This window comes from Nanorana parkeri, unplaced genomic scaffold, assembly GCF_000935625.1.
Source record: "Nanorana parkeri isolate BGI_ZX_2015 unplaced genomic scaffold, ASM93562v1 scaffold25, whole genome shotgun sequence".
NCBI classification, from domain to species: Eukaryota; Metazoa; Chordata; class Amphibia; order Anura; family Dicroglossidae; genus Nanorana; species Nanorana parkeri.
This window is the reverse complement of record NW_017306293.1, coordinates 73076-97401: the sequence shown is the minus strand read 5'-3', so window position 1 is coordinate 97401 and position 24326 is coordinate 73076. Positions and strand designations below refer to the sequence as shown.

The 24326-nt window shown below is 45.2% G+C and overlaps 1 protein-coding gene across 1 annotated transcript; it reads right to left on the bottom strand.

Moving 5' to 3' along the window:
• Positions 1 to 4331: 4331 nt before the first annotated feature.
• Positions 4332 to 16775, bottom strand: INTS5 (integrator complex subunit 5). The gene is made up of 3 exons (XM_018565693.1): positions 16748 to 16775; positions 14182 to 14263; positions 4332 to 7244 (listed from the first exon to the last, which is right to left on the bottom strand). Exons 2-3 carry the CDS (start codon positions 14220 to 14222, stop codon positions 4469 to 4471), a joined length of 2817 nt encoding a protein of 938 aa, XP_018421195.1. The 5' UTR covers positions 14223 to 14263; positions 16748 to 16775; the 3' UTR covers positions 4332 to 4468.
• Positions 16776 to 24326: the final 7551 nt, after the last annotated feature.

Genomic DNA, 24326 nt, shown 5'->3' with positions numbered 1-24326 from the left:
TCTAATTAGTACACTTACTATACCATACTATAAAATGTTGGCATCAAAACTATCGCCTGCTTTCTCTCTCATCTATTCCAAACCCACTAACTCCATTGTTGGAAAACCCCACCTTCCTTGCTGGTCCTCATGCTCCCTTAGTCCCAGGTTGGTCAAGATCTTTCTGGTCCTAGCTGCATCATGTTACAACAAAAGTTTCTCTTCCACCCTTCCCAGAATTACTGGCCATACAACCTTCTTTACAAAATTCTTGGTTTACTTACATTTAGTTGCAGTTATTATCACATCCTGCACCTGAGCTCCGTAATCCATAGACCTTTGACCTTGTTCGATACCTTATTCATGGACACACCATCTTACACAAAGAGATGGAATTGTCATTTTTCGCAAGAGGGGGACAAACCCTTTCTCTTACCACACAAACTCTCAACCTTTTGCAGAATCTAACAATAAAATACTTACACAATGGTACCTGACACCATGTTGCGAACAATCTACCCTACACAGTCTGATGTCTGTTGGCTCTGCCATCAAAGTACTGGATCATTTTAAACATATCTGGTGGGAATGCAAACCTTTTAGAGCTTTTTGGGATAAAGTAATCAGTTTATATAACACTATTTACCTCGATGATACCCCTAACTCCCCAAAAGTGCCATTACTAATGATGCTCCCTGCGTTAGTTTCCTCTGTGCAGCACAAACACCGGAGTGATCGCGTGATCACTCCGGTGTTTGTAAATAACTGGGGACACATAGGGGGTTATTCACAAAGCTGCCGAAGGCAGCCGTGTGAATAACCAACTCGAAGTGAAGTGAGCCGAACGCCGTTCGGCTATTCACTTCATTTTCAACCATTTGAAGTTCTTGTTTTCTCTACTTATGCCCACGGAACACCTCGTCACAACAGATTGCAAACCATTTGAAGACTGCATTTGTCATTTGCCTTCTGGTATCTCCATGGGTATAGCCGTGAGGAATTATATACTCTTCCCTCATTATTAATTTCCCTTTACTCATCTATCTCTATTCCCTGTCATTTTCCACTCTATATCGCTGTTTTTTCTTGTTTCTACCTACTAATGTTAAGAGGCAGTGCGAATGTGGATTTGGATCTAAATTGTTTCAAAGACACTAGTAAACTTTGCTCCATCTTGATACTACTGTGTAAGGAACATTGTATTGGTTAATTGGTTTCTGCTGGCAGGATTAACAAATAAAGGAGTATGAAAGATGTGATATGTTGTTGCAAATTATACAGAAAATGAGATATGCTGCAACTGTATATCATATTGCTAAATATTATCATGTAGTATGATATATGCTAGGAATTGCAGAATACTGTGTCTGGTAGAATTCTCACCTGTCCCATGGGAGCCCAGCCAACCATTTCCTGACAGCTTATGTAATATGCTGCTGCCTATTGTAGTAGAAAGATGTTGGTGGGTGCACTGTTGAGGTTTACACTGCCTGTTATTGCACAGTATCTTATAATGTTAATAGTAAATGGCCTTGTGATTTGCAAATCATGGCATTAGGGATAGTGCTAATTGTATAATAGTTTTTAATACCATAATAGTGTTAATAACTTTTCTGGCTGGCATACATTATATACCGTAACCATGTGTTTTGCAAACATCATAGGCGAACTGCTGATTAACCGCTAGAGACAGGTGATCCTTTCTCGTAAGTCTATATTTCATTTGAGATGGAGAACAGAACTTATCTTGTACATCTGGGTGGAGAGTGAACTGACAAAAAAAAAACGCTGTAAGTTTTGTTCATGCTCTGAAATGAATTCACTCAGCAGCTTAAAGCAGTGTCACTCACCTATTTGCTTTTAACGCAAGTCAACCACCACAGGCCTAGAAATAATTTAATGATCCATCACTCATTTAAACAGTTTTCTGACCTTCAGGGGCTGGCCAGAAAATTAAATGGTTTCAACTTACCAGCTAAAAATACATGGCCACGGAACAATTTATAACTAGTCTTTGTGCGCAAGGCTCCTCTGTGTAGCGTGTTCCTAATAGGGTTGCAAGCAACTAATCGATACTAACTGATTTTGGGAATAGTTGTCAACTATTCTCATTATGGATTTGTTAGTTGGATCCCCTAGCTCTCTCCAACGCACTGGGAGGAGGGCACAGCAAGCAGTGGACAGGTGCAATAGCCAGCCTGCTTTTGGCTATTGCAATTTGAAATCCAATAGCAGGCTGGCTATTGCACCAGCCATCTGCAGAACCTTGCATCGGGCAGCTGTCATTGCCTGGCTGAGGCTATTCAAGCTCCATGTGCTTACAATACAAATTATATTAAAAAAATACATTAAAAAAAAGTTAGGGAAAAAAAGTAATTTTCAGGCCTGACAAATTCTGCTGCAGGAGGTGCGTTGCGGTGTTATTCATTTCAATGGCACCAGAAACATGCCTCCCTCCCAGTGTAATCGCCCACACTGGAACACACAGTACTGCAATGCAGTGCGATTGGGGAAAAAAAATGTTTTTGTTTTAATCTGAAGTAAAACGTTGTAGCACTCCATTTGTGTATTTTAAATTAAGGATGGTATTTAATTATTTTATCCGATTAATCGAAATAATTATTGGCCAACTAATCGATTATGAAAATAATCATTAGTTGCAGCCCTAGTTCCTAACTCTAATTTTTGTGAGTCTCCATATTGGAGCATATTTAAGTAGTAGATACATTGAATGCAGGGAATCTTCTGTTTTTTTTATTGTTGTAAGCCCTTCCATGTGCACCTTGCTACAAAGTCTAGTTATAAATTGTGCGGTTGCCCTGTATTTTTAGCTTGGCTGTATGTGGTGTGAGGACACACTGGGAGCCCCAGCCTGCATTTTGGATTGCTAGGCCTATGCTGCATCGCTGTGCCTTTGAGGAGTGGGCTCCCTGCAGGCATACCTGCATGCAGTTTATCTATTGCTTAAATATGCTCCTATATGGAGATTCACAAAAATTAGAGTTAGGACCACACTACACAGAGGAGCCTTAAACGAGGCAGTGTAGCTTCCACATATTTTGCAAAAGTTGTACAACTTGTTTATAAAGCACTGTTGGACAGAGCCATTTGTTTTGTTTCAGGTTAGCCGGTAAGTGTGCTGGAAAACTCCTGTGTTTTGTATTATTAACTTACCAGCCCCACTGCAACCTGTTTGTGCAGACTAACTCTACATCACAAAGCTTGAGAGGTGCACATGAAATCTGGCCATAATATTTGGTCTTCAGCTACTGTATTCAGTGAGCGTTTTAAATTAGAGTGAATATTCAATGAGTACAACATATGGAAACCTAGTATTAGAGACAATGAGTGGCCATGTACTACCCATTTCTATTATTTACATTATAGGGCCTGATTCCTAAAAACTGTAGAAAAGAGACATTAGGGTTAATTTACTAAAGGCCAGGAAATTTTCCTTAGCTTAGTGAATGTGGTGAAAAATACTTTGCCATGAACACCCAATCACAAACAAGGTAAATAAAAAACAAACAGTATTTTGCTTGCACATGATTAGATGATGGAAGTCAGCAGAACTTCACCTCATTCACTAAGGTAAGGGAACATATCCTTGCAAAGTGAACCGTCAAGTTGCCTTTAGTATATCAACCCCTAGAAGTTGGTATATTCAACCAAACAGCATCAACCCAAAACTAAACTATGGACAGCTTTAAAAAAAAGAGAACTGTGAGGTGAGTGATTTACACTCATCCTTATAGTTAGAGCCGACGTGTGACATTGAAACTGTCCCAGTCGACTCTATATATCGGGAAGTGAGCGAACAAATACTATCGCCCGCTCACTTCCCAAATATCTTCCTGCAGAGAGTAGTGACCATCAGTGACCGATCCCCGCAGGGATTCCCCTTCCCCTATCCTCCAGCGTTGAGTGGAGGAACAGGCGGGCACAGCTGGCTCTGCTTCTAACCACGGGCTCTGCCTATCTAATCAACCAGCTGGGTGGATCTCGACAGCAGCGATCTCGGTATATAGCGGGGAATAGCGAGGTTAGTATATGTCCTCCTGTGCCCTTACCCCATAGTTCTCTTTTAAAGGGCAATTCCACTTTCCCCAGGTGAATTTGGGGAAAATTAAATTATCCCCTCCCCAGCTATACTTACCTTTGGGTGAGTACCCCTTTCCCTCTGCTGGTGCTGGTTGTACTCTTGCAAAAGCAAATTCCCTTTCAAAGTGAACAGCTTATTTGCCTTTAATAAAGCAATAATAACCAATCATATTTCGATTAAAAAAAAAGAAAAGTGCTGATTGGTCGTTATGTAGAACAGCTTCAATCTTGTGTTTTGTTTCTTTTCTTCAATTTACTTTTATCAGACCCAATGTATACACATCTAGGGATGGTTGTGATGCCAGCAGCCATAAAGAAAAATCACTTTATTTAATGTAGGAATTTCCAGTGGTTTAGTGGCTTTTACATTCGCTCAATTTGATCTAGTTCACAACTGAAACCTCCCTGAAAGCAGTCCGAGGCGATCAATGTTTCGGTGTAAAACACTATAAACAATACCCATGTACTTAGCTGGATCGCCTTCTCGAGTGAAGTCTCTTTTGAATACTGCTCGTTCTGCCTGAAATACAAATCTCTGGGGAAAAGGCCCATTTTCTCGTACAAAGTCCCAAACACTGAGCAGTAGTAAGCGGACCTCATATGGTGCAAGGAGGGAGAACATCTCGTGCATGTTTGTGAGAGCCGGGGGTAGGAGCTGTCCCTCTCCCATGCAGGATACTAACTCACAAGAAGCCACTAGATGCCATGGGGAGCTGACTGAAAAGGACTCACGTGATGCTTCCCAATGTGCCAAAAGTGTAGCCAGAAGACCTCGAAGCAAAACCGAACAATAACAAAGAGCAGGACGACCCTGTGCCACAAGATGGAGAAGCTGGAAAAGTAAAGGATTTTTACGGAAGCATCCATATATAAGCAAGTCTCTTTGTACTGTGGTTCTCGCATGCTCCTCTGGTGGCCAAGCCAACTCACTGTTTGTCACATCAGGGCAAGCACATTCAGTGATTGTCACTGCCAACGTTTTGGCTGCTTCAGGGTCTAAAGTGGCCAGCTGCCCATCTTCTTCCCCTTTATTGGCACAGCAGCAGCATAATAAGGAGAGAAGACTCTGTGTGTTTTCAGCACACTCCTCTTGCCCACTTTGCCGACTCTTCTCCTCTGCCTTTAACCCTGCTCCAATCACTCCTGCATGAAACACAGACCACACACTTCCTGAAAAATCTACTGTTGAGCCAAGGTGGCTGTTACTCTCTAAAAGAGAACCAGTTGCTCCAGATTTCTGAGACACAGGGATAGTACTTTGTCCTCCAAAAAGGCCTGCATTGCCTTCATGCAGTGCTCCTTCCACAAGCTGATGCAACACTGCTTTTCTGCCAGCATGAGAGACTTTACTAAGGCGTAAAAGAAGTCTGGAAGCACTGCTTACTCCAGAGCTGCTGTGTATGTGCATGGAATGAAAAAAAAGGTATGAAGATGAGCGAATAAGAAGGTGGAGCTGGGAAGGGGGTAGAGATGAAGGGAAAGGACAACAACACAGTAGTAGACAAGCAGCTTCACACACTCCAGGGTTGTTGTGTAGAATCAGCTGGCCAAAATCAGACAAGTGCTCAGAAAGGGCTGTTCCTATCTCTCTACCCATTCCTCCTTCTTCACTTTGGACAACAAGTGCCAGGTTTTGCAACAGCTGAAGAGCTCTTTTATCTGTCAGAGCACCTGCTTGTACCTGGGACACACATCGTGTTACTGCTGCTTGAGCTAGACCTTGCATAGAGGATGAAAGTACTGCATGAAGCTGGACTGCTAGGCCCAGCTCCTCAGGACTCTGAGCCAGGGTAAGCAATATGCAAAAGACTTGTGGAGCACATGGTGGATTACTATAGATGCAGAGCAATCCCAAAAGCTGATGAAGCCATAAGTGACGCTTCCTCTCTAAACGTAGCATTTCAGCACACAACTCTGGAAGATGGCCCCTCATAGCATCTAGAAATGGGACTGGTCTTGGCTGGGCTTCAGTTGCTCGACTTCCCCCTGTCCTTCCATACACCTGCTTTTGTAGACTAAGAAGAAGAAGTCTCACAATACGATCACATGCATCCCTGACAGAATCATGCACTGCTAACCCTGGCGTAGTTATAACAGAAGCAGGCATTGCTGTATCCAGAAGAAAACGCAGGAGACGAGGAGCACCGGCAGATGTTTGGCAAGCCAGGTGCACACTCAGATTAAGCATGTTGTCCAGTTCTTCTCGAGGGAGGGTTGAGCAGTGCTGCTGTAGCTGGGCTAATGTGGAGGGCTTCAAAGAATCTACCAAATCTTGACATACCGTTCCCAATAAAGATGGTGAAAGAGCTGCCAGCTGCAACAGGTATGGCAGAATTGCTCTCTGTTGCTTGCTTCCAGGCCTTAAACTTTCATGAAACATCCTAAGTATCTCCTGACGAATGCTATTTCCATGGCGAGAGCTTAAATGCCCTAAAATACCCACCACAGAGCCTAACTTTGGTACTCGCTTTTCAGGGGTCTCAGCAGGAGAACTGTGTGCACAAAAATCCTTAAGGCCACATGATAACACTCGGCTGATTATGGTACTTGGAAAGGAGTTCCCAATGTGTGCTACCACCCAGTCAAAGTGTGGGGAGTGTTGAACGGAAGTATCTAGTAGAGCATCCACACAAGCATCGGGGCAGCTATCTATCATCGTGGATAGACAGAGTGTGTAGATGTCCATAAGAACTCGTGTTGCTCCACATGACATCCACAGTTGTAACAATTCATTGAGACTTGCAGAGTGTGGCATTCCTTGTCTGTTTGCATGTTTACTGCTTAACTGTCCCATAAGTTCAATAGACCAAGCAGAGATGAGAGGTGCCCAAGCTCTGGGATTAAGTTTAATGAACTCTTCTAGCACCTTTTGTACCTCCTGTGTCACTTCATCCAAACCTGGAGTGGATAGAGGAGGAGGCCCTCGACGTTGAGAGGATGAGGATTGCGGAAAGGATTCTTGAGAGTCTCTCTCGCTCAAGAATGAGGAAACACTGTCATGAAAAACAGAACGCAGGTGTTCCAGTACGGCATGCCGGGCAGAAGGCAAGCAACGCATTAGTAACAGGGCACAGCGGGCATGGTCACGAAGGCTTAACTTCTGCCCATGTTGAGGATCTGAACCACTTAGGAATGACTTGATTTGAAGGGAGAGATCCTGCGGGCTGTAAAGGAGACAGTGGTTCTGGTAAAGTCATTACAACACTTGTATGGTCAGAAAAGAGAGTTTTTACATCCATTTTATTATTAGGTATAAAACAACATTTTTAAGAGAAATATTTTCCTGAACACAGAAGGCAATGAAAAACCCCCCAAAAAAGGCCCATAACTTCAATTTCAGAAGTCCTTTGTGGCTTTGAAAAGAAATGTAAATGTCATGAGAAAATGTTCCCAAGACCAGGGCATATAGACATTCCTCGGTTACCGACTTACCTGCTTTGCGACCACTCGTACTTACAACGGACCACCGAGCGACCTCGCGCGTCAGTGAGAAGTGTCGCCGGCGGAAGTTACATCCTCCGATCTTCACTGCGGGTCCCGGTAAGTATTTTGATTCCCCGATGTACAGTACACTGTTCAGTACTGTACATCTGCAATGCTATACAGTACTGTACTAATGCAGTACAGTACTGTATAGAGTTCCTCACTTAACGACCAATTTGTTTAACGACCTGGTCGTAGGAACGGAACTCGGTCGTTAAGTGAGGAATACCTGTATATATATTTAAAAATAGCCAGTAGCAAAACACGTTCTTGATAAATTGCTGACCTTTGCTTCTGAAAATGCAATTTGTTGCGCCCTTTCAGCAGCAGTACCCGTTTCTTGGTTGGGTGCATGCAGCCTGTAAACACTGATGTTCTCTACATGATATTAGCACAAAATGTCCTCACCAGTCTCATTTCCTATTCTTTTAATAGGCACACTACTTTTTTTTGATAGTCAAATTAGAAACATTTCATGTAAAAATGAGTTTTAAAGCAAAATGATTCTTTATCCTCTTACAAAATGAAAATGCTTAACAAGTGATAATGAAAGCCCTCCATTTATCATTTAGCTAAGAAAAGGACATGCTATGGTAAGCATCAGTTTCTTCAGAGAAATAGATGGACTGGTTTCTGCAATAGTGTTTCCTAAAATTACTGCACATAGTTCACATGGAGGGGGTAGTTTTTTTTGTTTTATTTAACTCAACAAAATTTGAGTTTTACTTTAAAGCATGTGATAAAATCTACAAATATAAAATCAGAAAGGTTAGCCTTTAGATTTGTCATTGTACAGCCAATAAATTCACTAGCAGCAAATGACATCACATTACATAAGTGAGATTATGTGCTTCATACCATAGGGAGTCCTTATGATTGGTTTGATGGAAATTCCCCAATAGACTTACTGGTATTTCTGGGAACCTGGACAGCAACCTGAGAGATGATTGGTTCCTCCCTCTACAGGAAACACAATTAGAACAACTTAAAAACCCCTCCCACCCCCCTTGTCCCTTAGTTGGATTAAAGTAGACTACCTCCACCAGTGCACAATGGAAACAAGCACCATGAAAACAACCAATAGAAAAAGGGATGGGAAATAGGTTGCTGTCCTGGAAGATTTCCAGAAATACCGTTACCGGTAAGTAATGGAGAATTTCCCCAATCATCTTCCAGGAAAGCAACCTGAGAGGAGAAGCAAGAAATAAAATAAAAAAGTCTATCTCAGGGTGGGACCCACTACCTCTAGACCTTTACTGCTGGACACATAAAAGGGTGAAGAGCTTGGAGAAGACAGGAGAAGTGAATAATCTAATCTAAGACAACTTAGCAGAGTTGGAAAAATTCTCCAATACAGCTCATATTTCCAGTTCAGCTATGTTGTCCTAGATTGTTCACTTCTCCTGCCTTCTCCAAACTCTTCACCCTTTTGTGAATAACCCTGTAGGTCTTATTGCAAGAAAATCTTCACTTAGTGAGATAGACGAAGGAAACTGGACTAGACCCAATAGCCTCTCTGCAGATATTTTGCACTGAGTTTCCTGTCTTAACTTTAATGATTTTACAAAATCTGACAGAATTTGTTTTAAGTGAAGGAGTAACGTGTGATCCTTTAAAAACAAAAAGTTATCTGTTTATATCCATCTGGCAAATCTGATCTAGGTGGTCTATGAGCCCCTTTCTGGTTTGATCCTCCAAAGTCCCAAATAGCACCTAGAAGACTGAAGAGGCATCTACCACCAGCTAAAGAAAAGAAGATCTCTACCTTTGGGCTTTAGGGTTATAGCAGAAGGAAATCAGAATAACTTCCTGGTTTCTATTAAATAAGTGGCTACCTTTGGCCAATACCTAAGGTCTGGCTGTCTGAAGGTACTAAAGTCCAAATCTTGATCCAGACCCGACTTGGAGGAAAGTCAGGATGTGTTCATTGGAGAACTCCTTGGAATGAAATTTCCCCGCATTACACCATGGGAACTACTCCTATGATGAATGGTGGTAGACTCTTAACTTTGAGGAGCATAGGAATAATCGAATCAGATAGGCCCCTATCCTTTAGGACCCAACTTGCAGAAATCAAGTTGAAAATCCAGCCTGAAAAACGGGTCCTTGGAACAAAAAATCCAGATGTGTGAGATGTAGAGTATGATGAGGGCCAAGTACTACGTCTGCCTGGACCAGTTTGGTGCATTGAGAATCAACAGAATGTCCTCCATGTCATTCCTGCGAAGCAGATGAGAATGGAGTCTCAGAAGCAAAAGGTGGATTAGGATGAACCTATCCTATTTAGGGCTGCAACAACGAATTGACATAATCGATTATAATCGATTATTGAAAAAGTTGTCAGCTTTTTCAATAATCGATTAATCGGCTTCTGATCAGTTGGCCCTGTTCACGGCTCCACACACGCTGCTCTATAATGTATTGCTGGGATTTTTATTCCTCTATAGCTGATGGTACATTGTGCTGTATATTATACATGGGAATACAAATCCCAGCAATACATTATATACTGTATGTATAATGTATTGCTGGGATTTGTTGTACTCCTCTATAGCTGGTGATATTCTGCACTGCGCTGTATAGAGGACTACAAATCCCAGCAATAATACATTATACAGCGCCATGTGGAATTCCACCAGCTATAGAGGAGCACTACAAATCCCAGCAATAATACATTATACAGTGGTGCACTGCCGAATACCACTGGCTATAGAGGACTACAAAACCCAGCAACAGTACATTATACAGCGCAATGCAGAATACTACCAGCTATAATGTACTATTGCTGGGATTTGTTGTGCTCCTCTATAGCTGGTGATATTCTGCATTGCGCTGTATATTGTACTATTGCTGGGATTAGTAGTCCTCTATAGCTGGTGCAATTCTGCATTGATTGCTGTATAATTTTACACTTTCCATTTCACTATATTGCACACCACACTTTTTTTTCTTTTTTACTTCCACCGCTCCAAGCTTGCTCCTTTCAATACAAACTAGTAGTCCATCACTGGAGCCATTTTTAAAAATGTATTTGATTGTTTATCCGATTAACCGATTAATCGAACTTAATAATCGGCTAACTAATCGATTTTGAAAATAATCGTTAGCTGCAGCTCTAATCCTATTGAGTCACCATAGGATGTACGGTGAAGGCTAAAGAGTCCCTGGACCTGCAGACATACATGCTCAATAGTTGTGGAGCCTGGAGAAAGTCCACCTTTGGATTGCCTTACCTAAGACAAGGGTCTTGACTTTGTGGTAGAGACTATTCTCTACATTTTAGAATTTTTGGAATTTGCCCACCCAATGGACAGGCCTGGAACATGGAGTTCCATACTAGTAAGAATCTGGTCAGTTAGGCAGCATTTACATTTGCCACTAGCATTTGTGTGCTCTATATGCAGAGAACAAAAACAAAAACGGTCAGGCTAGATGCCAGGCTATGCCATACGGACCTGGCATTTACAGTTCTACTATAAGCTGATGGTCGCTTTAGCGACCATCAGCTTATAGTATAACTGTTCAGCAGACTGTCCCCTTTAAATTAATAGCTGTCATCAGCGTGAGGAGGGACCTGAAGGAGAGTTCTCAATCAGGTCCTTCTGCTGATTGACAGCAGGCATTGGGCAGGTGCAATAGCCAGCCTGTTATTGCATTTAAAAATATCCAAAAGCAGGCTGGGTATGGCTCTCAGCCTCTAGATGGAGCATAGGCACAGGGCAGGCAGCAGCACAGGGCGGGCAGCAGCACAGGGCGGGCAGCGACACACCATCTCTCCTCCCCCTGCTGGTGCCAGTCGGAGTGGTCTGTGTCCCCGCTGCCTCTGCCGATACAGGCGGGATTGAAAAGGGACACAAACTGCTGCAGTCAGCACCAGCGAGGAGGTGGCGAACGGAGGACCAGAGCGGCGGCAACTAATCGAAAATCAACTAATCAATGATGAGAATCATTGCCAACGATTCTCGTTATCTCTTTTAGTCAATTTAATTGATAAGTTGTTGCAGCTCTATAGCATTTACATGCATCTGGTACCAATCCCAGCATCAAATTGTGTTAACATGCTTTTACATGCGTTTGGTGCATTTAGAAGTTAAAAATGATTCCCAGATGCACCTGACTTCTATTTTATCTAAAACATAGATTAACTGACTGTAGGAGGCCGGCTCCATGCTCCCTCGTCATTAGATGACGAGGGAACATGAAGCCAGCTTCCCGGCCAATCAGAAAGCAGGGCGTTGCGTCATTACACAGCGTCCGGCTTCCTGATTGGCCGGCCAGACGGCTCTGGCTGGGTACCGGAGCAAGGCCGCGTTCTCGCTGGAGAGGCCCGGGGGTGACAGGCTGCACATACTAAGGTAAGGTAACCTTACCTCACAAGGCCAGCTTCCTGATTGGCCAGCTTACCGACCAATCAGGAAGCTGGGCAGCGCATCATTACACGCTGCCCGGCTTCCTGATTGGCAGGGAAGTCGGCTCCATGTTCTCTCATCACAAGTGACGAGAGAGCATGACGCCGCTTCTGGCCAATCGAGAAACCGGGCAGCGTGTAATGACACGCTGACCGGCTTCCTGATACCGGAAGTACTCGTGCTAGGCATCGGAGCATTTGGGCGAGTACGAGTACTCACCCAAATACTCAGAATCGCCACCCAAATACTCAGAATCGCCGCCGATATTGATACTAGTATCGGTGCATCCCTACTTGCAATAGAACATTTCTAGTGAGACATTCCCTTAGGGCATGTTCACACCATGCCCGGATCATGTCCAGACCAGAACAGTTTGTTTCCGGACCAAAAAAAGCATCCCAATGTATCCCTATGGCATGTCTGGGCACTGTTCACACCAGCGCAGTCCGTTCCAGACCAGACAAAAAAATAAAAATAAATACTGTTTGTCTCATATTCTCTGGTCTGGAATGCACTGGAACGCATGGACACACATCAAAACCGCATACAGATGCATGCAAATGCACTGGAACACACCTGAAAGCCCATTGTAAGTAAAACTAAATAAATCTGCTCCGGAACACGGCAAAAATCACAGTAAAATCTGGTCCAGATCTAGTCTGGAAAATGCTGGGAACCTGGCCTAAGAATTAATTCCCTCTCCAGGGATTCAGACACTGCAGCTTTCCAAATTAACACACAGGAAATGCACCAGATGGTTTTAACGGGAAGGGGGGATTTTTTTTTTTTTTAACAAAAGTGGAGTTGCATCCTAATCTTATCAGTGCCACAGCACTACCTGAAGCTGGAGCAACATGTGGCATAAAAGTCTAGGCAATAGCTCCTTCAGCCATGGCTGCCTCCTAATACAAACAGGCAATAGACGAAAAGTATATGTACAAGAGATCAGGAAGGAAAGAGTGCCCTGCACACACTCGACTCACCCACACTCGACTCACGCACCTTCGACTCACCACCCAAGTAAATTGCATCCCCTCCCCCTGCATGTGGTATGGTAGAGTCACTTACCACCATAGGCTTGGGCCTGGGAGCGGCCATCACCACCCTGCCCTTCCTCAGAGTCCTCCATTGGCAACAGCTGCTATACCCCATGATGTCCAGCCTCAGCGTTCATGCTGGGGTGCAACCACAAGGGCATCATCCTTGGCGCCAGAAGTGATGTCAGGGCATTCAGACTGAAACTTGGGCCACATTAACCCTGCCTTCTGCACGCCAACTGCCATTGCTGGAAGCCGCCCAGGAACCGCTGGCCACCTGCACTACTCCAGAAGGGGAGGAGGAGGACATGGCAATAATGCCTGGAGTTCCCCGGATTCCACCCCCTGTAATAGGAAGGAGCCAAGGTCCTGGAAGCATTTCAAGGGTACCACTGACAAAAAACAACAAACCTTCAGGCAACCATAACCCAACAGAGCTGCATCTAGAGGGGGACCGCTGACCCAACAACCATCCGGCCAGGAAAGAAAACAACAAATGCTGCAAAGTCCTGGATGGTAAGAAACACTATCAACTGAGAGACGAGGTGGGTGGGAGGGGTTTTTAAACGGTTGTAATCATCCGTCAGGTTGCTGTCCTGGAAGAAAATTTGGGAAAGTATTATATAAAGGTGGCCATACACTGTACAACCCTCGCAAGACTTTTGTCTTGCGAGGGTTGTAAAGTAATTTAAAAAACGTACAATCTGCCCATTTTGGACAGGCAGATGGTACTTGCGATCATCGCAAGCCTGTCCCGCTGAGGGGCGGGCTTCCGATGACTGCAATGCTGAACAGGCAGTGTGCATGTGCAGTTGTCGAACAAGCACGCCACTAACCCGCCGAGAATCGTACCATACTCGGCGGGTTTTCCAGCCTGCTTGTTCGACAGAAGACGTGCGATCATACAGTAGAAACGCTCGCACGTTTTCCATACACTTTGCGATCTTACGATCGCGGGATTTCCCGCGATTATCGTACCGTGTATGGGCACCTTAAGACATTAATGAGCCAACTTCTGTGTAGAAAGGTAAGACAGGAGCTGACTGATGGCTAAGAAAAACACTTTATGTATATAAACAAGACCCCCAGATGGTCAACTGTTCCTAATTAAAAAACAAACATGGTTGGCGAGTAGATTTGTATAACAAAAGACAACAGCATCATCATTTTACCTGAGCTGGGGAGGTACCCCTTGTGGCTGGGAAGAAATCATGATGAGCGTTTCCGGAAAAATCCTCTCACATAGAAAATCACCTGAGGAAACAGAAAACAATAGCATTTCACTGCACTTTGTAAATACTGCATATGCTCTGAATTGAGCTCATACTGTCCACCCAACACATTCTATTCTGCACACAAAAGGTTTTTGCCCAATATTTTAAAGAAAAAAAAAAAAAGGGTACACATCCCTACACCAGACCAATAACACCATCTCCGAATCTCATGGCATCCAGAAATTCAAACTCCTAGACAAAACAAAGTCTCCTGATGCTGACAGAATCCAAGATCCAGTCAACAATCAGGACACATTTACGCTAAGCAGATGGTGAACTTCACCCTCCCGCGGGGCAGAGCAAGATAATGCCAAGTGTATGGCCAGCTTAATTGTGTTGCTAATTTGCTTGACAAATGTCGCCAATTAAATTTTAGTTTCTTGGACTAAAACTTGGATGCTTAATCCTTATGGGTATGAAGCTGTTCATCATCTCCTGACCTAAAAACTCTTCTGAGATACCCAAGCAAGCCATCCCGAGATTAATGCAGAACTCTGGTTTTGTTTTTCTTCCTGTAAATAAAACAAGTAGCCTTCACTGCAATAGTGACCTTCTCCCTCATAATGTCCCCCAGACCTATCACTCCAGGGCCCAGCACCACTTGCCTTCCTGGCTGAGCAGCCGCCAACGTTTTCTACCTCACTTTGCACATGTCCAATGGGAGCGCACCATTTACAGCCTGGACTCAAGAGCACTCCAGAACTGTGTACCACTAAATTGCCATTGCACTCTGCGAGCACCATGCTGTGCCTGATGTTCCGTATTGGAGGTCAGGCTCCCTAAAGAGAACCTTTCCCCTCCAAACGTTATCACATAGGGGCTTATAAGCTCCTGTGTGATAGCAATAAAGTTAAAGGAGAACTATGAGGCGAGTGAAAAAATCACTCATCATCATAGTTTTATCCGACCTGTGACAATGAAATCGTTACACGTCGTCTCAATAGATCGGGAAGTGAGCGAACGTATACCATTGCTCACTCACTTCTCGATCATCTCCCTGCAGGGATTCCCCCTGTCCCCAATCCTCCAGCACTGACGGGAGGAATGGACGGGGGAGGGTGCGGGTACAGCTGGCTCTGCCTCTAGATAGGCAAAGCCAGCTGTCATTCACACAGCTCGGGTGGATCTCGACAGCTTATGTCTGGATCCGCCCAGCTGCAGGAGTGACAGCTGGCTCTGCCTATCTAGAGGCAGAGCCAGCTGTACCCACCCCCTCCCCCCAGTCAGCGCTGGAGGATCGGACAGTGGAGGGGGGAATCCAGCCCCTCCCCCGTCACGGCTCTCTGACGGCACAGGATCGAGAAGTGAGCGAACGCCGGTATGTGTTCGCTCACTTCCCGATCTACTGAGCCGATCTGTGACAGTTTCATTTTCACAGGTTGGCTCAGATTATGAGCCACTCACCTCATAATTCTCCTTTAACAATAATATCTGTATGTTTATACTGTGTGTATATATATTGGAAAATAATAAATAAATAAATATTCTACAAAAAAAAAAAAAAAAGTTATTTTTTCCAGATCAATTCTCTAAAGCTAAATGCAGAAGAGAAAGCCTGAGGCTAGGTTCAGCTATTGCACCTGCGATTGTCGTGCAGCTCCATTGATTTTAATGGGGTTACACACATGTGCGAGACAAACGCTAAAACGACACGCGGCTTCTTTAGTGTGGCGAAATCAGGGCGGGAAGCCGCACGATCCCCCTGGTGCGCCATTAGAAAATAATGGCACCTCCAGTGCGATCGGATGTGGTGGGCGACTCCATGGCTGCTCAGCAATCTGTGCGGTTTTGAGCACGATTGCTGCGTGGTCAGGAGCCACCCAGGTGTGAACCAAGCCAGAATGAGGTCTAATACCTCACTAGATCTACTCCAGATCCAGGGCCGCTCATCCAGTCTTCTGTCCTATAGTTCATGGATAATGACCCTGTAAGGGGGCAGAAGTCCTAGAAGACATTCACCACCACACCACTGACACTTGTACTACTCATGACGGTCCATTGCTGAGCCTCTGTTCTTTAGAACAGGCCTTCTTAAACTTCCTCCACTTGTGACCCCTTTTTGGCCGAGGAAATTTTTAAGGGACCCCAAAGTCGGTCGGTGTCTCCCCCCTCCCCTAGCGTAAGTCGGTGTCTCCCCCCTTGGCCGGGGACTCGGATTGCGAGCCCCCTGTTCACTTGGGGGACTCCATATGGGGTCGCGGCCCACACTTTAAGAAGCACTGCTTTAGAACATGGAATACTCAGAGTTACCATTGCACTATACAAATCAGACAGCTGCAGATGAAGTGTTCACAATTACTTAATAAACAATAGGAGCAGCAATGAGCTTCCCACTTTTCCCTACACAGCACACACTGCCAGCCGTCCAGCAGGTTTTCTCATTCACCGCCATACAAAGCATGAGACACCCTCCAGCCAAAGAACACAGACGTGTTATATGTGCTCACACACTGCCCGCTCTCACCACCACATGACCGCCATCTTGAATCTGCTCTAACCCTCCCCGCAGCTAGCCGCCTCTCTGACAGAAGCCACGCCCAATCCTCATACGTCAAAGTTTCCTCACTAGCTTTTCTCATGTCATCCATTCTCGTTGGTCAATTCGGCTTTAACCCCATAAGCCACGCCCCGTATGTAATGCTGGAGGTGACGTCGCCGTTCAGCGACGATTGGGTAGCAGTAATGATAGAGGCTGACATTCCGGGAGATGATTGGCTGGAGGAGAAGGATCAGGTGTGACTGTTCTCTGTACCTGTAACTTTTCATTGCTCCTCTACTAGAGAGTGGTACCAGTGTCCCTAGCGAGTTCATGAAACACCAAAAGATGAATGGCGTTTTCAATATACGTTTCTCTAATTACAAAATGTAACACTTTCAGTGAAATAAAATCGATATTTTATTGATCCATCCTGTTAAAATTCTAGCATAAAAAAACTTTTTGTGGAACTACAAATCACATGAGGCATTGCAAGATTCTCACAGCCACAGGCATAACTCCTAGAGACAGATGCATCATAGGATTTGTAGTTTTACCACAGCTGGAGACCTGGGGTTTGCCCACCCCTGCCCTAAGGGCAGGGGCGTCCCGAGGCCGGGTGTCACCCGGAGCAGTTACTGAAGGGTGAGGGCGGAAAAAACAGGGAATTTTGACAAGTACTCGTACTTGTCAAAATGCCCCGATGCTTGCAGTGTTTTTTTCTTTCTTCACTTACCTTCGGTCGGTGCGGGAGAGCAGCGGTGAGTCAGCACTGGACCGGTGGGAGGAGCTCCAGGTGGGGTCCTAATTTAGCTGGCCGGCGACTGCCAGAGGATCCTGACACGCGCGGCACCTCTGGCAGTTGCCGACCAGTTAAATTAGGACCCCAGCTGGAGCTCCTCCCACCGGACCAGCGCTGACTCGCCGCTGCTCTCCAGCACAGCGCGCCGCTGAGGACTACAACCAGCGAGGCACCTTCACCTTCTACATATAGAGTATACACTGCAGACAATAGATGTACAATTATCCTCTGCTAATATGAATGGATTAAATGATCCATAGTACATATTATGTACATAACATGTAGTTGTACTACGGATCATTTAACCCATTCATGTTAGCAGAGGATAATTGTAAATCTATTGTCTGCAGTGTATACTCTATATTTAGTACATATGTACAGTATACATTCCCAATATACTCCCGGCAATAGATTCACAATTATCCCCTGCTAATATTAATGGGTTAAATGATCCGTAGTACAACTACATGTTATGTACTATAGATCATTTAACCCATTCATGTTACCTGAGGATAATTGTAAATCTATTGTCTGCAGTGTATACTCTATATGTAGTACGTAGTACATGTACGTTACACACGTCCAGTACACTACAGCAATAGATTTACAATTCTCTCCTGCTAACATGAATACCGTATTTTGCGTTCCATAAGACCCACCGGACCATAGAACGCAGTGAGGTCCGGTGCGCCATATGGAGCACTCGACAGACCGTAGCTTCTGTCACAGCTTCTATGACAGAAGCTGCAGTTAGTGACTGCTGAGACAGGTGGCGCTGTGATTAAAGCGCCACGGTTTCAGTGATCACACTGAGCAGACGAAGAACCTCCGTTCTTCGTCTGCTCTATGGTGATCTCGATCGCCGCCGCTGCTCGGTTTTAATACAAGTGATCTCATTAGATCACTCGTATTAAACGAGCAGTGGCTCCTACTACTCGCCCGGCGCCCGAAACTGCATGTCTCGGGCGTCGGGATTCCCTCCATAAGACGCAGGCACATTTTCCCCCTCCTTTTGGAGGGAAAAAAGTGCGTGTTATGGAGTGAAAAATACGGTAGGTTAAAAGATCCATAGTACATAATAGTACAAAATATTTAGTTGTACTACAGATCATTTAACCTATTCATGTTAGCAGGGGATAATTGTAACTCTATTATTGCAGTGTAAGGGACATGTGTTCCTAACTCTAACCTATGAGAGCCTCCTTAAAGGCACGTGTATCTAAAACCTCTGTTTATAACCTTAGCAGTTAGACAGGTTTTTTTTGTCTCTGTGCCAAGATGGAGACTCTCATAGGTTAAAGTTAGGACCGCACTACACAGAGGGGCCTTGACGAGGCACTGCGGCTTTCACATATTCTGCAGAAGACGTGTATCTTAAACCTCTGTTTTTAACCTTAGTGTTTAGACAGGTTTTTTTTGCATGCTGGCTGCTGAGTGTGCCTGGAAACTTTTTGCTGTTGTAGCATTGGAGGAGTGACACCAAAATGACTGGACCGGGAGAGAGGAGCCCAGATAGCAAGGATAACTTGCCACAAACTTGTGGCAGGGTTAAATTGTAATTCTTGTTAACTTGCTTGCTTTTTTTTTGCATGCTGGCTGGTGAGTGTGCTGGGAAACTTTTTGCTGTTGTATTGTATAAAGCCCTTCCATGCAGTGGCGTCACAAGGAGGGTGCGGGGGGTGCAGCCCGCAACCGGGTGACACCATTGGTGGGGTGACACCAAAATGACTCACAGTCATTTTGGTGTCACCCCCTCTGAAAAGTCGGGCGCTCGGTCATGGACCGAATCCCTGACATTATCAGGAGAGAGGAGGGGACCCGGCAGCATACCTTATCCCGCCAGGTGACTGTCCCCTCCTCTCTCTGCCGGCGTCCATCACCAAGACGGCCGCCAGCAGGTATCAGAACACTGCCGCGAGTGTGCGATGACGTCATCGCGCACGCGCATGGTGACGTCACGAGCATGCGCAGTGACGTCTCGGCGGGGTGACACTCGGTTACCGCTCCGGGTGCCACCCAGCCTCGGGACGCCCCTGCTTCCATGTGCATCTTGCTTGAAAGCTGGTTATGAGTTGATGAGTGTGTTTGCCATTTGTTTTGCACTACTCCAATGGTGTTACCCGGGTGGGGCCGCACCCCCCTTGTGACGCCACTGCCTAAGGGGGATACAGACAGCACTAAAAAGCTTACCTGTGTTATAATTTCTCTCCACTCTATCCAAAACAAAAAAAGCTTTGGTTTCAATTGCTTTTTAATGAGGGGACAAATAACTGTCAACACATTTCAAATTTGCTTCTTCAGGAGAATGTGAAGTGTAGGCAGGAACCACCTAAAATGTACAGCTCCAATTCACAAAAATTGGGATGCTATGTCAAATCTACATAGAAACAGAATATATTGATTTGCAAATTTCATAAACCCATATTTTATTCTCAATAGAAAACATATCAAATGTGTAAACTGAGAAAATGTACCATTTTATGAAAAAATAGGGTAATTTTGAAATTGATGGCAGTAACACGCCTCAAAAAAGTTGGGACAGGGCCATGTTTACCATGATGTAGCATCTCCTCATCCTTTAACAACACTCTGTAAACGTCTGGGAACTGAGATCAGTTGCTGGAGTTTTGGTAGAGGAATGTTGTCCCATTCTTGACTGATATAGGATTCTAACTGCTCAACAGTCCTGGGTCTTCTTTGTCGTATTTTTTGTTTCAAGATGCGCCCATTTTTTTCAATTGGTGAAAGGTCTGGACTGCAGGTAGGCCAGTTAAGCACCCGGACTCTTCTACTACGAAGTCATGCTGTTGTCACAGATGCAGTATGCGGATTAGCATGGTCTTGCTGAAATATCTGGATGGGAGCATATGCTGCTCTAAAACCTGCATATATCTTTCAGCATTGACGGTGCCTTTCCAGATGTGCAAGCTGCCCATTCTATACGCACTAATGCACCTCCATAGCATCAGAGATGCAGGGCTCTGAAGTGAGCACTGATAACAAGCCGTAAGGTTACTCTCCTCTACAGTCCAGAGAATGAGGTGCCCATGGTTGCCAAAAAGAATGTCAAATTCCGATTCATCTGACCACAGAACAATTTTCCACTTAGCGACAGACCATTTTAAATGAGCTTTGACCCGGAGAAGATGGCGGCATTTCTGGATCATGTTCTGATATGGCTTCTTCTTTGCATGATAGAGCTTTAACTTGCATTTTTGGATGGCACGGCGAATTGTGCTTACAGACAGTGATTTTTGGAAGTATTCCTGAGCCCATGCCCATGCTCTGATGTTCATCAGAGAATCATGCCTGTTTTTATTGCAGTGTTGTCTGAAGGCCCACGGGCATCCAATATTGCATTTTGACCTTGTCCCTTGTGCACAATAGACATGCGCATTGGCAAAAAATGTGTTTCATTATTTTGTTTTTCGAGACTCGAGGGTCTGAAAGTTAATTCATTCCGGCATTCAGCTTCGGATTAATCCAAATTTTTGTTAATTTCATATCAGTTAAATGTTGACTTTGTTTCTTTTTGACTTTTGACAATCCACAGAAACAATAAAAAAACAGTGTGCAGTTCCCCCGACAATTCATACCAGACCCTTTAGGTCATAGTAGGATTTTTAGGTTGGACCCCGATGTAAAAAAAAAAAAACAGCACGTGGTCCCCCCAGCAACTCGTACCAGACACTTTAGGTCTTGTAGGAATTTTAAGGGGGACCCCAATGCCCCAAAATTTTTTTTTTAAATGTGGGATCCCACCTAAAATCCCACACCAGACCCTTAATCCGGGCAGGAAAGGAGGGGATGAGCAAGCGCCGCCCCTCCCTCCACCATACCAGGCCACATGCCCTCGTCATTAGGAGGGTGATTTTCCAGGGGGGGGGGACCCCCTGGTTAAGCACCTTGTCCCCATGCTGATGGGGACAAGGGCCTCTTCCCCACAACCCTAGCTTGGTGGTTGTTGGGGTCTGCGGGCAGGGGGGCTCATCTGCATCTGGGTACCCCCTTTCATAAAGTTGTGCCCCTACTCATTCACGAAAGAGTAAATAAAATGTATATAAAAAAACTACACCTCAAAAAAAAAAAACCTTAACTGATCAAAAAACACACGTTTTTGACAATTCCTTCATTTAAAAAAAAAAAATCACACAATGTCAATCCCAAACCCCGCCAACCGATGAAAAAAAAAAAGAAAAAAAAATACCCGCCGCTGCAATGTTTATATCGGGCAGTGGGCAGAAAAAGTCAAATTGAAATAGCCAATAGCAGGCTGGCTAATGCACCAGCCCACTGCCTGATGTCAACTTTCTCTCTCAGGTCTGCTTCTCTGCAGGAGCAATAGCCATTCTGCCAATTAGCAGAGGAGTGGACCAGAGAGAGAAAACTTTCCCTCTCAGGTATGCTCATCTGTGGACTGACAGAAGGCAGTGGACGGCAGCCATTCTGCTATTGGCTATTTTAAATAAATATAGCCAATAACAGGCTGGCTATTGCTCCGCCCCCTGCCTGATGTCAATCAGCAGAGGAGCGGACCTCAGAGAGAAAGTTCTCTGTAAAGGTCCACTGATTGACAGAAGGCAGTGGGCGGAGCAATAGACAGCTTACTATTGCAATATAAAATAACCAATAGCAGAATTGTTATTGCTCCTGCAAAGGAGCAGACCTGTGAGAGAAAGTTCTCTCTCAGGTCCACTCTTCTGTGATTGCCATCAGGCATTGGGCGGGGGCATTAGCAGGGTTCCGCAGGGTTCAATATTGAGTTGGCCCTTTGAAGTTACAACAGCTTCAACTCTTCTGGGAAGGTTGTCCACAAGGTTTAGGAATGTGTCTATGGGAATGTTTGACCATTCTTCCAGAAGCGTACTGATGCTGGATGAGAAGGCCTGGCTCGCAGTCTCCGCTCTAGTTCACGCCAAAGGTGTTCTATCGGGTTGAGGTCAGGACTCTGCAGGCCAGTCAAGTTCCTCCACCCCAAACTCGCTCATCCATGACTTTATGGACCTTGCTTTGTGCACTGATGAGCAGTCATGTTGGAACAGGAAGGGGCCATCCCCAAACTGTTCCCATAAAGTTGGGAGCATGAAATTGTCCAAAATGTCTTGGTATGCTGATGCCTTAAGAGTTCCCTTCACTGGAGCTAAGTGGCCAAGCCCAACCCCTGAAAAACATCCCCACACCATAATCCCCCCTCCACCAAACTTTACGCTTGGCACAATGCAGTCAGACAAGTACCGTTCTCCTGGCAACCACCAAACCCAGACACGTCCATCGGATTGCCAGACAGAAGCGTGACTCGTCACTCCAGAGAACACGTCTCCACTTCTCTAGAGTCCAGTAGCGGCGTGCTTTACACCACTGTATCCGATGCTTTGCATTGCACTTGGTGATGTAAGGCTTGGATGCAGCTGCTCAGCCATGGAAACCCATTCTATTCAGCATGCGCTGACCCCATTCTGGACTGCCACTTCATGGCTGAGTTGCTATTGTTCCCAGTTGCTTCCACTTTGTTATAATACCACTAACAGTTGACCATGGAATATTTAGTAGCAAGGAAATTTAACGGATGGACTTATTGCACAGGTGGCAACCTATCATGGTACCGCGCTTAAATTCACTGAGCTCCCGAGAGCGACCCATTCTTTCTCAAATGTTTGTAGAAGCAGTCTGCATGCCTAGGTGCTTGATTTTATACACCTGTGGCCATGGAGGTGATTGGAACACCTGAATCTAATGATTTGGAGGGGTGTAGCAATACTTTTGGCAATATAGTGTAAAGCTGGCCATACACCTTACAACCTTCGCAAGACTTTTGTCTTGTGATGGTTGTAACGTAATTAAAAAAACGTACAATCTGCCCATCATGGACAGGCAGATCGTACTTGCAATCATCGCAAGCCCGGCCCGCTGATGGGCGGGCTTCCGATGACTGCAGTGCTGCACGGGCAGTGCGCGTTTGCGCACACCAGCCCGTGCGGCATTTGTTTCCCGAGAACGCCACTAACCCGCCGACAATCGTACGATTCTCAACGTGTTTTCAAGCCTGCTCGGGAGACAAAAGACGTGCGACCGTACAGTAGAAATGATCGCACGCCTTCCATACACCTGCCGATTATCGTACGATCGCGGGATTTTCCGCGATTATAGTACGATAATCGGCAGGTGTATGGGCACCTTAAATCAAGAGCTATACTGTCTTGGATGAGTGTGAGGGAAGACGCACAGAGGGGAATTAATCAAAACTGGAACAGACAAAATCTGGAGCAGTTGCCTATGGCAACCAATCAGCTTCTCTGTTCAGTTGAGGTTTGAAAATGAAAGAGAGATGATGATTGGTCGTCATGCACAGCTGCTCCAGATTTTGTCTGCTCCAGTTTTGATAAATTCCCCTCACAATGTTTCAGGACTGGCAAACACTCACTGGAGCCTTTCTAATGAATGAACACAGTTCAAACTCTAAACAGAGTTATGCTGGGCACACACCTTACAACCATCGCAAGACTTTTGTCTTGCGACGGTTGTAATCCCCCCCCCGGGGCGGGCTTCCGATGACCGCAATGCTGAACAGCTTGCGCACACCGGCCCGTCCGGCTTTTATCGTACGGTGTGTATGCACCCTTAGGCAACTTCTGACACCGACAGGAAGGTCTTCCAATGGCTAGAATTGTCTCCGACTCACAGAATTCAGCTAAAATATGAGCTGCCGCCAGAGGGACAGAGGAAGGTGACAGAACCCCCTGCTCCCCGCCCCCCCCCCCGCTCCGG